Below are 17,026 nucleotides of genomic sequence, written 5' to 3'. Positions count from 1 at the left end.
AGTTAATGCCTTTTCTGCTCTTGGTGTCGTCATCTTTCCTACCTCTTCTCTTTCAACTTGATCTGGTCTTCCTATCAGTTAATGCCTTTTCTGCTCTTGGTGTCGTCATCATTCCTACCTCTTCTCTTCCAACTTGATCTGGTCTTCCTATCAGTTAATGCCTTTTCTGCTCTTGGTGTCGTCATCATTCCTACCTCTTCTCTTCCAACTTGATCTGGTCTTCCTATCAGTTAATGCCTTTTCTGCTCTTGGTGTCGTCATCTTTCCTACCTCTTCTCTTTCAACTTGATCTGGTCTTCCTATCAGTTAATGCCTTTTCTGCTCTTGGTGTCATCATCTTTCCTACCTCTTCTCTTTCAACTTGATCTGGTCTTCCTATCAGTTAATGCCTTTTCTGCTCTTGGTGTCGTCATCTTTCCTACCTCTTCTCTTTCAACTTGATCTGGTCTTCCTATCAGTTAATGCCTTTTCTGCTCTTGGTGTCGTCATCTTTCCTACCTCTTTCTTCCAACTTGATCTGGTCTTCCTATCAGTTAATGCCTTTTCTGCTCTTGGTGTCGTCATCTTTCCTACCTCTTCTCTTTCAACTTGATCTGGTCTTCCTATCAGTTAATGCCTTTTCTGCTCTTGGTGTCGTCATCTTTCCTACCTCTTCTCTTCCAACTTGATCTGGTCTTCCTATCAGTTAATGCCTTTTCTGCTCTTGGTGTCATCATCATTCCTACCTCTTCTCTTCCAACTTGATCTGGTCTTCCTATCAGTTAATGCCTTTTCTGCTCTTGGTGTCATCATCATTCCTACCTCTTCTCTTCCAACTTGATCTGGTCTTCCTATCAGTTAATGCCTTTTCTGCTCTTGGTGTCATCATCTTTCCTACCTCTTCTCTTCCAACTTGATCTGGTCTTCCTATCAGTTAATGCCTTTTCTGCTCTTGGTGTCATCATCTTTCCTACCTCTTCTCTTCCAACTTGATCTGGTTTTCCTGAGTAGATATATATATTGCTTTGGTCTAAGGATTCCTTACCAATCACTTTACAATGTGTTTTACTTAGGGCCAAGATATTCAAACTATACTTCAAAAATTCATTCTCTATCATTTATATTAACAATTTTAAATTTTTCTTAACTATTTATAAAATGGGAGATGCTTAGCACCCCCATATGCCCAGGACTGGGGTCATTCTGTCATCATCTTATTTCATTGATTGACTAAGTCTGTAAAGGATTCATTGGCTTGATTCATCAAAGGATAGCCAGTTCTTTTTGATGTGCAGTGCCTAGCTAACTAAGGCAAGGTGAATCCTGCCATACTAATTCCACAGTTAGGTCATCCACCAGGCATCAAGAGTAGAAGCCGAAGAGACAACTTGTCTATCGCCTTAAACCCAATCTGTCACCCTGTTGCCAGTGACGTAAAGATTTAGGGGGGTTCTTTCCTCCACATCCAAAGCTCTTGTTACTCCACCAGGTTGCTCATCCGCTTATATAACCGTTGGCAAACGTGGATTGCTATGATATACAGCCTAGTAAATAGGTAAATGTAATTCTTGTATTCAAGTATTGATACTAAAGTATTGTAATAACATATGATTATAAGGTTATTTATTTTTGCAGGTTACAATGCCCATTAAGGCCCCAGCTGCCGGTGTCCTCAAAGAAATCACTGTTGAAGATGGTTCCGTTGTTAAAGCTGGTGTCCACATAGGGAAAATAGAACTGGGAGCTGCAGGTGGTGCCCCTGCTAAGAAGGAGGCTCCTGTAGAAACTGCCGCTGCCCCAGCAGCACCTGCTGCTGCCCCACCTCCAGCTGCTGCTGCTCCTCCTCCTCCCCCTCCACCATCCCCAGCATCACCTGCAGCTGGTCCCATACCCACGTCTCCACCACCTTCAGTGCCCCCACCTACTACTCCTAAAGCATCCATCCCAGTAGCAGCTATCAAACATGCTTCATTTATTCAGCAGGCGGAAGTGAAGGCAAGTTTTTATCTTTCTCTTTATGTCTGTTATAATTTTTCACATTAGATTTTTTATACAACAACCTGAGAAAAACTTTTGATCCCTTCCTCTTTTCATTATATTCTGTGAACAATCATGCTTCTCATCTCATTACGTATAATTTGCTTTGTAGCATGTTCAACAGTCCAGTTTATCCTTCCTTCCATGTGTCAGCCATACATATGTTCACTAGGAAAGTTTAGCAGCTTTCAATCTCTTATACCCTTTCTCTTGCTTGCTTTTATTAGTATTTTCACTGACAGTTTTATTATTATATTATAGAAATTTATAAGGTAAACATGACTTGTATTCTTACATCACTTGTTAATGTTTAATGCTACTTAGTGTTTGAAAATCAGTCTTTGTATCATGTGCATTATCTCTCATTATTATTTTAAGCACATTTTGAAATGTCTGTTGCACTTTCTTTGCTTGCCTACATCACTCCATCCATGAAGGTTTTTAAAATGAAGTAAACTTTTGCCATGCTCTCATTTGATATGAAACCAGTGTCTTCTATTTACTTAAATGCATTTAAGGTTTTAGTCTCACGATTTCAAGTTTTTCATTGTAAAATTTTTAGAATATTTTCAACTACCATGCATTAATATTTGCTCTGTACTGTACAGTAGTTGTTTTTCTAAAGTATAATGTACTGCATACCATATAATGCCTTTTCAAATTTCTAATTTATCTCGTACTTCTCATTTATCTCGTACTTCTCCACTTGTTCTACTTATTTTCTCGGAAAATGCAGTTTTAGTAATATTACAACTTCATTTAGTAGAACTTTCACATGTAATTTGGTGCATTTAGCCTAACCTGTATATGTTATCAATGTGAGAAATTTTCTTGGTTGGGAGGGTGTAATTTTTACTAGCATTATATTAAAATGATTCGTTTCAGGTACCTCCTGCTGACTACAGCAAAGAGATCACTGGAACACGAACCGAACAGCGCGTAAAAATCACTCGTATGAGGGCACGCATAGCACAGAGATTAAAGGATGCCCAAAATACGAACGCAATGCTTACGACCTTCAATGAGATTGATATGGGGTAAGTTGTCATTTTTTTAGTTGTCATTGCGGTGTTATTTTGCTTGATTAAGGATAGGGTTGTTGTTATCGGTGTTATTTTGTTGGATTAAGGATAGGGTTGTTGTTATCGGTGTTATTTTGCTGGATTAAGGATAGGGTGGTTGTTATCGGTGTTATTTTGCTGGATTAAGGATAGGGTTGTTGTTATCGGTGTTATTTTGCTGGATTAAGGATAGGTTTGTTATCGGTGTTATTTTGCTGGATTAAGGATAGGGTTGTTGTTATCTGGACAGCATTTGCAGGTCATTGTGGGCAGTACTGAAGCTTCTTTTCATGTTCCATTAACTGTCATCTTTATGATTATTCACTTTTATTATAAATAGATTCTATTTGCTCTTGTCTAGTTAAATTTTTGTTATATTTCCTACCCCAATTTTCAAGTCAAATATATTTAAGAATAAAGCCTTTGGACTATTTGTATTAAAATTCAATTTATAATAAAATTCATAATTGGGGCTTGGTGGTGAGTTAATTTGTATTTGCAGTTAATTTGTATTTGGACTTGTGTATTTCAGCTTTTACCCTTGTAACTTTGATGACATGTAATTTATATATAGCCTCATATAGCCTCGTGCAGTAAAAAACTTAGATATCTTAGTTTTTATGTTCTAAGAAGTTTATGATATCGTATTTTAGTGGCATCTGAAAGTCTGGCAGAAGACTATCTGTAGACTAGACTTAAATCTTGTTGTGTCAGTCCTTCTGTTGGTAAGCAGGGGTTTTATTTTTTATATAAATCTGTTACTGTCCATGATATAAAATCTCCTTTTCCATGTACTTTACAGTACCTATAGGGGGTGTATGTTACAGCTGTCTGCCTTCTTGACCTTGTCCTGTCTAACTTTTTGTATTCAGAGTTTTTCCTTAGGACTTGTTTCTTTTCAGTTAAACTTCGTTTGCCTCTCTTCCCCTCAACCTCGGTTATTTTAGGTTTCCAGGTTGTTTAAATCTTTTTAGAGAAACAAACCACATTTGAAGAAAACTTGTTTCATGTCGTAAAAGCTGCTTTGTATGAAGGAGATGGCACAGAATGTTACAGAATCCAAAGTATTTGGTCAATGACCCTACTATTACCTCGTCTCTCTCTCTCTCTCTCTCTCTCTCTCTCTCTCTCTCTCTCTCTCTCTCTCTCTCTCTCTCTCTCTCTCTCTCTCTCTCTCCAAATTCAGTAAGCTCCTTTTTTTACGCTGTTGAAAAAAGTAATTCAAGGATTACCCGATTGTGTGCCTTTTTTTTTCTCTGCTGCCGTGAAGCTTTGGAATTTTTTGTGTCATCTTTTTTTAAGAGGCTAGGTTTATCACTTTATAAGATTCTAAGCCCTACCCTTCTTCGCAATCCTTTTTCTATGTTTTTCCTGGTTTGGACTTGAAAAAGGCTTTAGGTAGCTCATCCAATCAGCCTTAACCCTGATAAACATATTAGCTAGAGAGCTTAACTATATTGAACATTGAAAGAGTGGGTAAAAGAAAAGAACAATTAAAGATGGCTAAAGGAAACCCCGATATTGCTCCATCAGTAATGATAATCATAATAGCTTCGATAAAAAAGGTGTGCAAGATAGTGTTAAGATTCTTACTTTAACATGTCAGACGTGGTAAGAGATTTCTCTGAAGTCCATCTGCTATGATTAGAAATTATTAAGACAGGAAATTAAAAGTTTTCAGTATGTTTCTGATCTTTCACACATTACATTGTCAGGGTTTTATTACCCTTGGTGTCATCCTGACCAGTCAGTGTAGCTTTTGAATTAAGAAATAATATTTACCAGGGGAATAGTTCAAATCCCAAGCTGATCAAGTTTTTCAGTTTTGAGTTAAGTGCTTTCACTTATGGTAGAGGAAATAAATTGAGTTAAGTGCTTTCACTTATGGTAGAGGAAATAAATTGAGTTAAGTGCTTTCACTTATGGTAGAGGAAATAAATTAGTTTATATATGATATACACTTCACTTGTTGCTGTAAACACTTTTCTGTTTCAGGAATATAATGGAAATGAGGAAAAGTATTGGCGACCAGTTTTTGAAGAGACACGGCATTAAATTAGGCTTCATGTCTGCATTCGTCAAGGCCAGTGCATACGCATTAACAGAGCAACCAACTGTAAATGCCGTTTTGGAGGGGTCAGAAATTATATACAGGGACTATGTTGACATCTCCGTAGCTGTTGCTACACCAAAGGTTAGTAAACGATGTCTCCATGTTGAATAAGTTTTATTTAGGAAACTAAAAAATTTTATTAAGAGCTACTTGTTTTTGAAATTCAGGGATATGTTCTCTTTTGAAGCTCCTAGTTCCTAAAATCAGATATATATATTCTTTCTTTTACTTCTTTAGTGTAAGAGAGAAACTGTAATTTTTTAGAAGTATAAATTTTTGTACGATAGTAACATATTGTCCATATTGATATAAAGGAATTTCACACCCCCACTCTTGTACAGTATGTATTTTTAGCATTAGATCAAGAATTTTTGTACGATAGTAACATATTGTCCATATTGATATAAAGGAATTTCACACCCCCACTCTTGTACAGTATGTATTTTTAGCATTAGATCAAGAATTGTAATAACACAGAAGTTGTGGCTGTTGATTTTTATAATAGTTTTAGGCATGTAGCAATAAAGTGTTTTTCACGCAGGGTTTGGTTGTACCTGTGCTGCGTAATGTCGAAGGTATGAATTATCTTGATATCGAGAAGGGCATTATGGCTTTGGGTGAGAAAGCACGAACAGGAGCATTGGCTGTTGAAGATATGGACGGAGGTACTTTCACCATAAGTAACGGGGGAGTGTTTGGTTCACTCTTTGGTACTCCTATCATCAATCCACCACAGAGTGCTATACTTGGAATGCATGGCATCTTTGATAGGCCTGTTGCCAAAAATGGACAGGTAAGCAATTTAACATTGTTTTTTATATCCAGAAGTTTAGAGGGTTCATATAGAGACTAAAAGGTATATAATAATGTACTTTTAAACATTGAGGGTTTTATTTTTAAGAGTTCTATAGACTTGTAAGACAAGGTACAATAATATGCTTAAATGTATACATATCGGTTTATTAAGAGGTGTGCAATCGTGGATAAAATCATTAATATTTTAATAACTGCCGGATGGTGTTACAAAGAGTTTTGTTTGTAGGTTGAAGGGGGAGTCTATATTTTGTCAGTGATTGCATGGTGGACATTCTGGCCAATATGGGAGTGAGCAAGATGTCATTGTTCCTCTCTTAGTTTTTATTTGCTTCTTCCTCTGTTACCTGCTGTGTTAACTAGCACAGTGCCTGCTTTCTCTGTCAGCTAACTGCCGAGGTTTGCTGTTACTCATTTTTCCATTAATGCCTGCTGTGTATCATCTTGCATAAATGCTATTAAAGATGTTGCTTGCTCAGGTTCCTTCTCGCTCCTCTTCTGTCACCTTTTCTTTTCATACTGTCTACTCCCACAACTGGTTTGCTCCTCAATCAGCTGTAGAGGTTTTTGGTCACTTGATGTTCTTATACAACTGTTACTCCAATTTATCATGTTTCTTCCTCTATGGCCTGAAGTGCATCCTCATATAATTTCTGTTGTTGGCCCTTAATTCCTTTTACATCACCTGGCATAATTTGAATAGCACCTACTTCTTCTATTGGCTGTAGTTCCTTTTTATTCTTAATTGCTTACTGGGGTTCTAATACAAGTGCTTCTTCTTTTGTTGTCTTCGGAGTGTGTTTTTGCACAACTGCTTACGGTTTTGCTTTTTCCATTTGCCTGCAGTTTCTTTCCCATGAATTTGCTTTTAACAACTGCTTTGTTTCTCTTCCTGCTCGGTCCATTCAATTCTTGTTGCATTGCTATTGCTCTATTGGCTGCTATTTTCCTCTCTCTTGCCTTTACCATATTACACATCCACTTGTAGTGCTGTTAAAGCACCTCATGTGGAGAACCTTAGACAAGGGCTTTTGCAGCATTCTTTTGTCCTTTAGATTAATTCTTTGTATAATTCTTATTATTTGCCTCTGTTCTTGCTTACTTTTTGTCCAATCTCTTCTTACTTTTACTCACAGTGTGAACTATTGAGTTTTATATCCTAGATGTACTTTTGGCACCGAAAGGTTCCTCTCCAAATTAAAAAATCTTAATTCCATTGCTTTGGCATATATGAATATTTTCTGCTGTGTTACTTTATAGCCTGTTCTGTACTTTATACAAAACTACTGCTTCTGCTGTAGGTTATTTTCTATTGCCTGGCGGGTTTCTTCTTTCTCTTGTTTTCTGGTGTGTTTTATCTTGCTTGTTAATATTACTCATCTACTGTGCTTCACTAGGAGGAGTTTAGTGCAGTCACTGTATCATATACAATGCACTGAACATTCTGTATATTCTTCGAACTGCATTCTGTATATTCTTCTACTTTACCTCTGTTCTTACTTTTGTCCAACTCGCTTTTCAGCTTCCTCTTACTTTTACTTCATAGCTTGACGGCAGGGTTTTTCTTGGGATGCATAATGGGCTGATGGCCTCGCAGACTGCATTGCTTGGCTATATAACCTAAATCCAATCGTGTTGCTCTGTCAAGGATCACCTGCTGTTACATTTTACTCTGCTTCTTTCCTCTTATGGTATTATTTTTATCTTGGCCAACTTTTACTTTCTTTACTGCCTGCTTCACACTTCTGCCTTTATTGACTGGAGTGTTTCTTCTCACACATCTGCTTCTATTGCACAACAGATTCTTTCTCCATTGTTTGACATGTATTTTACGCAATTGTTTTTCCTTGTGTGCTCCTTTTCTTTCTCTTATTGTCAGAAGTTCATCTTCTTGATAAACAACTTTTACTACAAACAGATGCTGTTTTTCCCCTTGCACAACTGCTGCTGCTTTTTCTGCTTTCTCTATTGTCTGCTGTGTTTCTTAATTGCCTTCTGAGCATCTTGTCTATTGTAGGCTCCGTTTACCTAATGGCCAGGGTTGTTATTGAAACAAAACTCTGCTCCTCTTGAAGCAATGAGAAGGATATTGCACTTTGTTGATGGCTCGGCCTAGGAAACAACCTAGAGTAAAGGGAAAATAAAATATACATCAGGTATATTATTATACTAAAATTTTAAGTAAATTTATATGGACTATTTTCAAAGTAAAGAAATAATTTGAATATACTGTAGAAATCACAATAAGTTGTAAAATTAAAGCAATTTTAATAATCTTATGACAAATAATACAGAATTTTAATGACCAAAAGAAAAGGGGGGGGGGGGGTTACAATAGTGTTAAGAGGGAAAGATCTCTTGATTTACAACAAATGATAATACTCAATATTTGAAAAGAGTATGTTCCCCCCCAAAAAAAAATAAAAAGTTTATAATATTGGTGGAGTATCTAGTCAAATTATATGCAATTCTATTCTTTGTTACTGCTATTTTATTCCTTGATACTACATGTAAATATTTTTTGCAGGTTGTCATAAAACCAATGATGTACGTTGCATTAACTTACGATCATCGTCTCATCGATGGACGAGAAGCAGTTACCTTCTTGCGAAAGATTAAACAAGCTGTAGAGGATCCAAGGATTATGCTTTGTGGCCTTTAGGTTTTGTTCTAAGTAGTTGACCAAAGGAAGCTTAGCTTTTTTGAGAGTAGGTGTAGACCAAACTATTATTATATTAGGAGGCCCTTAGTGATAGTGTTTTATTCTCCCGTTCCTTTCTGAAAGTTTATTTTGGTATGGGAAAAACAACTTGTCTCTTTTATCACAAGAAAAGTATGTATAACGTTGCTTTTAAAGCCTGTAACTGGTCTTGAGTTATCTGACTGAAAGAATATTTTTGCATTTCACTGGAAGTTATAAGTTAGAAATGTAAGTGTGATTATTAAGCTAATTGATGTTCGGTTATCTCACTTATTGCTTATGGAACTGCCTCTTAAATTCCATTGTTTTAAAGGATTTTCATGCAGTTTTTGTGCATCAATGGTAGTGCACTGAGCAAAATATATATTGCTTGGATTATTTTGGTGTTGGATGCTGCACAAGCATGGCTTTCAATCCAATACTCTAAGTACGTACCTAATAAAATTGGCCAGTCTAAAAAAAGAAAAAACTACATTGAAAAGGCTTTTTTAACACTATTTTTCTATAATTTATGATCTGAGACTGCATAAAGATACAGTAAGAAAGGCTGTGGGCTGTACCGTCACTTGTAAGTCTTGTACATAATTGTAATATATTTATAATTATTGTTGTCACTGCAGCGTATTGTAAACACACACCTTCTCATTCACTGCACACCCTTCTTGTTATCATGGCTCAGTGATGCTTTAAATAAAAAGGTTTTATGATTTTTTGTTTAATTTTATTCCTTGACGTTCTTGATTACTGTTTACATTTGGGTAGAACATGTTCTGGTGAAAAGTTTTGATATAAACCAAGGAATGCTTTCATGCAGTTAAGAATGAACTTGTTCATACAGTATTGAAATCCATTCAATATTTTTGTCCTAATTTAAAAGAAATTTATACAAGTAAAGCATATCTATGTACGCTGTAATAGACAATTGCACCACCACTAACAGCATACTACAGTATTTGATATTCTTCCTGAAGGAGAGAACATTGGCCTTGAGCCATCCTCGACTGAAAAGTCACACAGGAAACTGAAACAAGTTGCAGCAGATCAAGGTATGCAATTATGTAAATGTCAATGTTTGACACTGCATTAACCGATTGTCAAGTTCTGCTTTTCCTACTATCCCCCTGCTCTCTGCCATTTAGTAACTCCTGCTCAATAACTTTTAGTCATCTTGCTCATTAGCTCGTCACTCGTCACCAGTAGCTCCTGCTCACTTGTAGCTACTGTTCACTAATAGCTCCTGCTCACTTGTAGCTCCTGCTAATCCTCACTATTAGCTACTGCACATCCTGCTCGCCAGTAGCTACTACTCATCCTGCTCACCAGTAGCTACTGCTCATCCTGCTCACGAGTAGTTCCTCATCCTGCTCACTGGTTACATCTTTTCACTAGTAGCTCATCCTGCTCACTGGTAGCTACTGTTCGTCCTGCTCACTGGTAGCTACTGTTTGTCCTGCTCCTTAGTAGCTACTGGTCACGAGCCGCTATTGCTCGTCCTGCTCACTGGTTACACCTATTCACTAGTAGATCCTGTTCATGAGTAGCTCATCCTGCTCACTTATAGCTCCTGCTAATACTGCTCACTAGTATTGTCTGCTGATCCTGCTCAATATTAACTTCTGCTCACTAGCCACTACTGCTCATCCTGCTCAAGAGCAGCTACTGCTCATCCTGCTCACTAGCCACTGCTGCTCGTCCTGCTCACTACTGTTCATCCTGCTCACTAGCAGCTACTGCTTGTCCTGCTTACTGGCAGCTACTGCTTGTCCTGCTCACTGGCAGCTACTGCTTGTCCTGCTCACTGGCAGCTACTGCTCATCCTGCTCAAGAGCAGCTACTGCTCATCCTGCTCACTAGCAGCTACTGCTCATCCTGCTCACTAGCAGCTACTGCTCATCCTGCTCACTAGCCGCTGCTGCTCGTCCTGCTCACCAGCAGCTACTGCTCGTCCTGCTCACCAGCAGCTACTGCTTGTCCTGCTCACTTATAGCTCCTGCTAATACTGCTCACTTGTATTGTCTACTGATCCTGCTCAATATTAACTTCTGCTCACTAGCTACTGCTCATCCTGCTCACTAGCCACTACTGCTCATCCTGCTCAAGAGCAGCTACTGCTCGTCCTGCTCACTACTGTTCATACTGCTCACTAGCAGCTACTGCTTGTCCTGCTCACTGGCAGCTACTGCTTGTCCTGCTCACTGGCAGCTACTGCTTGTCCTGCTCACTGGCAGCTACTGCTTGTCCTGCTCACTGGCAGCTACTGCTTGTCCTGCTCACTGGCAGCTACTGCTTGTCCTGCTCACTGGCAGCTACTGCTTGTCCTGCTCACTGGCAGCTACTGCTTGTCCTGCTCACTGGCAGCTACTGCTTGTCCTGCTCACTGGCAGCTACTGCTTGTCCTGCTCACTGGCAGCTACTGCTTGTCCTGCTCACTGGCAGCTACTGCTTGTCCTGCTCACTGGCAGCTACTGCTTGTCCTGCTCACTGGCAGCTACTGCTTGTCCTGCTCACTGGCAGCTACTGCTTGTCCTGCTCACTGGCAGCTACTGCTTGTCCTGCTCACTGGCAGCTACTGCTTGTCCTGCTCACTGGCAGCTACTGCTTGTCCTGCTCACTGGCAGCTACTGCTTGTCCTGCTCACTGGCAGCTACTGCTCATCCTGCTCACTGGCAACTACTGCTCATCCTGCTCAAGAGCAGCTACTGCTCATCCTGCTCACTAGCCACTGCTGCTTGTCCTGCTCACTACTGTTCGTCCTGCTCACCAGCAGCTACTGCTCGTCCTGCTCACCAGCAGCTACTGCTCGTCCTGCTCACCAGCAGCTACTGCTCGTCCTGCTCACCGGGAGCTACTGCTCGTCCTGCTCACTTATAGCTCCTGCTAATACTGCTCACTAGTATTGTCTACTAATCCTGCTCAATATTAACTTCTGCTCACTAGCTACTGCTCATCCTGCTCACTAGCCACTACTGCTCATCCTGCTCACTAGCCACTACTGCTCATCCTGCTCACTAGCCGCTGCTGCTCGTCCTGCTCACTACTGTTCATCCTGCTCACTAGCAGCTACTGCTTGTCCTGCTCACTGGCAGCTACTGCTTGTCCTGCTCACTGGCAGCTACTGCTTGTCCTGCTCACTGGCAGCTACTGCTCACTACGGCTCATCCTGCTCATACTGCTCAAGAGCAGCTACTGCTCATCCTGCTCAAGAGCAGCTACTGCTCATCCTGCTCAAGAGCAGCTACTGCTCATCCTGCTCAAGAGCAGCTACTGCTCATCCTGCTCAAGAGCAGCTACTGCTCATCCTGCTCAAGAGCAGCTACTGCTCATCCTGCTCAAGAGCAGCTACTGCTCATCCTGCTCAAGAGCAGCTACTGCTCATCCTGCTCAAGAGCAGCTACTGCTCATCCTGCTCAAGAGCAGCTACTGCTCATCCTGCTCAAGAGCAGCTACTGCTCGTCCTGCTCAAGAGCAGCTACTGCTCGTCCTGCTCAAGAGCAGCTACTGCTCGTCCTGCTCAAGAGCAGCTACTGCTCGTCCTGCTCACTACTGCTCGTCCTGCTCACTGGCAGCTACTGCTCGTCCTGCTCACTGGCAGCTACTGCTCGTCCTGCTCACTACGAGCTACTGCTCGTCCTGCTCACTACGAGCTACTGCTCGTCCTGCTCACTACGAGCTACTGCTCGTCCTGCTCACTACGAGCTACTGCTCGTCCTGCTCACTACGAGCTACTGCTCGTCCTGCTCACTACTGCTCGTCCTGCTCACTAGCAGCTACTGCTCGTCCTGCTCACCAGCAGCTTCTGCTCGTCCTGCTCACTAGCCGCTGCTGCTCGTCCTGCTCACTACTGTTCCTGCTGCACGTCCTGCTCACTACCGCTCGTCCTGCTCACCGGGAGCTACTGCTCGTCCTGCTCACTGGGAGCTACTGTTCGTCCTGCTCGCTGGCTCGTCCTGCTCACTAAACCTACTGCTCGTCCTGCTCACTAGCAGCTACTGCTCGTCCTGCTCACTGGCAGCTACTGCTCGTCCTGCTCACTGGCAGCTACTGCTCGTCCTGCTCACTGGCAGCTACTGCTCGTCCTGCTCACTGGCAGCTACTGCTCGTCCTGCTCACTGGCAGCTACTGCTCGTCCTGCTCACTGGCAGCTACTGCTCGTCCTGCTCACTGGCAGCTACTGCTCGTCCTGCTCACTGGCAGCTACTGCTCGTCCTGCTCACTGGCAGCTACTGCTCGTCCTGCTCACTGGCAGCTACTGCTCGTCCTGCTCACTGGCAGCTACTGCTCGTCCTGCTCACTGGCTCGTCCTGCTCACTAAACCTACTGCTCGTCCTGCTCACTAGCAGCTACTGCTCGTCCTGCTCACTGGCAGCTACTGCTCGTCCTGCTCACTGGCAGCTACTGCTCGTCCTGCTCACTGGCAGCTACTGCTCGTCCTGCTCACTGGCAGCTACTGCTCGTCCTGCTCACTGGCAGCTACTGCTCGTCCTGCTCACTGGCAGCTACTGCTCGTCCTGCTCACTGGCAGCTACTGCTCGTCCTGCTCACTGGCAGCTACTGCTCGTCCTGCTCACTGGCAGCTACTGCTCGTCCTGCTCACTGGCAGCTACTGCTCGTCCTGCTCACTGGCAGCTACTGCTCGTCCTGCTCACTGGCAGCTACTGCTCGTCCTGCTCACTGGCAGCTACTGCTCGTCCTGCTCACTGGCAGCTACTGCTCGTCTTGCTCACTACTGCTGCTCCTGCTCACTGGGAGCGACTGCTCGTCCTGCTCAAGAGCAGCTACTGCTCGTCCTGCTCAAGAGCAGCTACTGCTCGTCCTGCTCAAGAGCAGCTACTGCTCGTCCTGCTCAAGAGCAGCTACTGCTCGTCCTGCTCAAGAGCAGCTACTGCTCGTCCTGCTCACTACTGCTCGTCCTGCTCACTGGCAGCTACTGCTCGTCCTGCTCACTGGCAGCTACTGCTCGTCCTGCTCACTACGAGCTACTGCTCGTCCTGCTCACTACGAGCTACTGCTCGTCCTGCTCACTACGAGCTACTGCTCGTCCTGCTCACTACGAGCTACTGCTCGTCCTGCTCACTACGAGCTACTGCTCGTCCTGCTCACTACTGCTCGTCCTGCTCACTAGCAGCTACTGCTCGTCCTGCTCACCAGCAGCTTCTGCTCGTCCTGCTCACTAGCCGCTGCTGCTCGTCCTGCTCACTACTGTTCCTGCTGCACGTCCTGCTCACTACCGCTCGTCCTGCTCACCGGGAGCTACTGCTCGTCCTGCTCACTGGGAGCTACTGTTCGTCCTGCTCGCTGGCTCGTCCTGCTCACTAAACCTACTGCTCGTCCTGCTCACTAGCAGCTACTGCTCGTCCTGCTCACTGGCAGCTACTGCTCGTCCTGCTCACTGGCAGCTACTGCTCGTCCTGCTCACTGGCAGCTACTGCTCGTCCTGCTCACTGGCAGCTACTGCTCGTCCTGCTCACTGGCAGCTACTGCTCGTCCTGCTCACTGGCAGCTACTGCTCGTCCTGCTCACTGGCAGCTACTGCTCGTCCTGCTCACTGGCAGCTACTGCTCGTCCTGCTCACTGGCAGCTACTGCTCGTCCTGCTCACTGGCAGCTACTGCTCGTCCTGCTCACTGGCTCGTCCTGCTCACTAAACCTACTGCTCGTCCTGCTCACTAGCAGCTACTGCTCGTCCTGCTCACTGGCAGCTACTGCTCGTCCTGCTCACTGGCAGCTACTGCTCGTCCTGCTCACTGGCAGCTACTGCTCGTCCTGCTCACTGGCAGCTACTGCTCGTCCTGCTCACTGGCAGCTACTGCTCGTCCTGCTCACTGGCAGCTACTGCTCGTCCTGCTCACTGGCAGCTACTGCTCGTCCTGCTCACTGGCAGCTACTGCTCGTCCTGCTCACTGGCAGCTACTGCTCGTCCTGCTCACTGGCAGCTACTGCTCGTCCTGCTCACTGGCAGCTACTGCTCGTCCTGCTCACTGGCAGCTACTGCTCGTCCTGCTCACTGGCAGCTACTGCTCGTCCTGCTCACTGGCAGCTACTGCTCGTCTTGCTCACTACTGCTGCTCCTGCTCACTGGGAGCGACTGCTCGTCCTGGTCACTACTGCTGCTCCTGCTCACCGGGAGCGACTGCTCGTCCTGCTCACCACGAGCGACTGCTCGTCCTGCTCACCACGAGCGACTGCTCGTCCTGCTCACCACGAGCGACTGCTCGTCCTGCTCACCACGAGCGACTGCTCGTCCTGCTCACCACGAGCGACTGCTCGTCCTGCTCACCACGAGCGACTGCTCGTCCTGCTCACCACGAGCGACTGCTCGTCCTGCTCACCACGAGCGACTGCTCGTCCTGCTCACCGGCAGCTACTGCTCGTCCTGCTCACCGGCAGCTACTGCTCGTCCTGCTCACCGGCAGCTACTGCTCGTCCTGCTCACCGGCAGCTACTGCTCGTCCTGCTCACCGGCAGCTACTGCTCGTCCTGCTCACCGGCAGCTACTGCTCGTCCTGCTCACCGGCAGCTACTGCTCGTCCTGCTCACCGGCAGCTACTGCTCGTCCTGCTCACCGGCAGCTACTGCTCGTCCTGCTCACCGGCAGCTACTGCTCGTCCTGCTCACCGGCAGCTACTGCTCGTCCTGCTCACCGGCAGCTACTGCTCGTCCTGCTCACCGGCAGCTACTGCTCGTCCTGCTCACCGGCAGCTACTGCTCGTCCTGCTCACCGGCAGCTACTGCTCGTCCTGCTCACCGGCAGCTACTGCTCGTCCTGCTCACCGGCAGCTACTGCTCGTCCTGCTCACCGGCAGCTACTGCTCGTCCTGCTCACCGGCAGCTACTGCTCGTCCTGCTCACCGGCAGCTACTGCTCGTCCTGCTCACCGGCAGCTACTGCTCGTCCTGCTCACCGGCAGCTACTGCTCGTCCTGCTCACCGGCAGCTACTGCTCGTCCTGCTCACCGGCAGCTACTGCTCGTCCTGCTCACCGGCAGCTACTGCTCGTCCTGCTCACCGGCAGCTACTGCTCGTCCTGCTCACCGGCAGCTACTGCTCGTCCTGCTCACCGGCAGCTACTGCTCGTCCTGCTCACCGGCAGCTACTGCTCGTCCTGCTCACCGGCAGCTACTGCTCGTCCTGCTCACCGGCAGCTACTGCTCGTCCTGCTCACCGGCAGCTACTGCTCGTCCTGCTCACCGGCAGCTACTGCTCGTCCTGCTCACCGGCAGCTACTGCTCGTCCTGCTCACCGGCAGCTACTGCTCGTCCTGCTCACCGGCAGCTACTGCACGTCCTGCTCACCGGCAGCTACTGCTCGTCCTGCTCACCGGCAGCTACTGCACGTCCTGCTCACCGGGAGCTACTGCTCGTCCTGCTCACCGGGAGCTACTGCTCGTCCTGCTCACCGGGAGCTACTGCTCGTCCTGCTCACCGGGAGCTACTGCTCGTCCTGCTCACCGGGAGCTACTGCTCGTCCTGCTCACCGGGAGCTACTGCTCGTCCTGCTCACCGGGAGCTACTGCTCGTCCTGCTCACCGGGAGCTACTGCTCGTCCTGCTCACCGGGAGCTACTGCTCGTCCTGCTCACCGGGAGCTTCTGCTCGTCCTGCTCACCGGGAGCTTCTGCTCGTCCTGCTCACCGGGAGCTTCTGCTCGTCCTGCTCACCGGGAGCTTCTGCTCGTCCTGCTCACTGGAAGCTTCTGCTCGTCCTGCTCACTACTGCTCGTCCTGCTCACTACTGCTCCTCCAGCTCACTAGCAGCTTCTGCTCCTCCTGCTCACTAGCAGCTTCTGCTCGTCCTGCTCACTACTGCTCGTCCTGCTCACTACTGCTCGTCCTGCTCACTGGGAGCTAGTGCTCATCCTGCTCACTGGGAGCTACTGCTCATCCTGCTCACTGGGAGCTACTGCTCGTCCTGCTCACTGGGAGCTCCTGTTCAATAGCAGCTACTGTTCATCCTGCTCACTACAGCTCATCCTGTTCACTAGTAGCTACTGCTCATCCTGCTCACTAGCAGCTCCTGCTCACCATTCTCACTAGTGGCTCCTGCTCACCATTCTCACTAGTGGCTCCTGCTCACCATTCTCACTAGTAGCTCTTGATGATCCTGCTTACTAAATCTCAGGCTCACTAGTAGCTCCTGCTCAACCTCACCAGTGACTCCTGCTCACTAGTAGCTCCTGTTTATTCTGCTTACTAGTAGATCCAGCTCATCATACTCACTAGTAGACTCTGCTCACCAGTGCCTCCTCATCCTGCTTACCAGCAATTTCTGCTCATCCTGCTCACTATTAGACCCTGCACATCCTGCTCACTAGTAGATCCTTCGCTAG

General features: G+C 45.7%; 1 protein-coding gene across 1 annotated transcript in view; it reads left to right on the top strand.

The window, feature by feature from the left end:
- The window catches only part of LOC137618223 (dihydrolipoyllysine-residue succinyltransferase component of 2-oxoglutarate dehydrogenase complex, mitochondrial), a 34,586-nt gene extending 25,413 nt beyond the window's left edge, over positions 1–9,173 (top strand). Inside the window, exons 6-10 of the mRNA XM_068348349.1 lie at positions 1,615–1,974; positions 2,902–3,053; positions 5,073–5,271; positions 5,732–5,983; positions 8,531–9,173. Coding sequence (XP_068204450.1) covers positions 1,615–1,974; positions 2,902–3,053; positions 5,073–5,271; positions 5,732–5,983; positions 8,531–8,665 — 1,098 coding nt within the window. The 3' untranslated portion in view covers positions 8,666–9,173. The remainder of the gene's footprint in view (positions 1–1,614; positions 1,975–2,901; positions 3,054–5,072; positions 5,272–5,731; positions 5,984–8,530) is intronic.
- The last annotated feature ends 7,853 nt before the right edge of the window (positions 9,174–17,026 follow it).

The sequence above is a fragment of the Palaemon carinicauda genome, chromosome 24 (genome assembly GCF_036898095.1).
Source record: "Palaemon carinicauda isolate YSFRI2023 chromosome 24, ASM3689809v2, whole genome shotgun sequence".
NCBI lineage: Eukaryota > Metazoa > Arthropoda > Malacostraca > Decapoda > Palaemonidae > Palaemon > Palaemon carinicauda.
The sequence above is the reverse complement of the archived record's forward strand: the minus strand, read 5'-3'. Positions and strand labels throughout refer to the sequence as shown.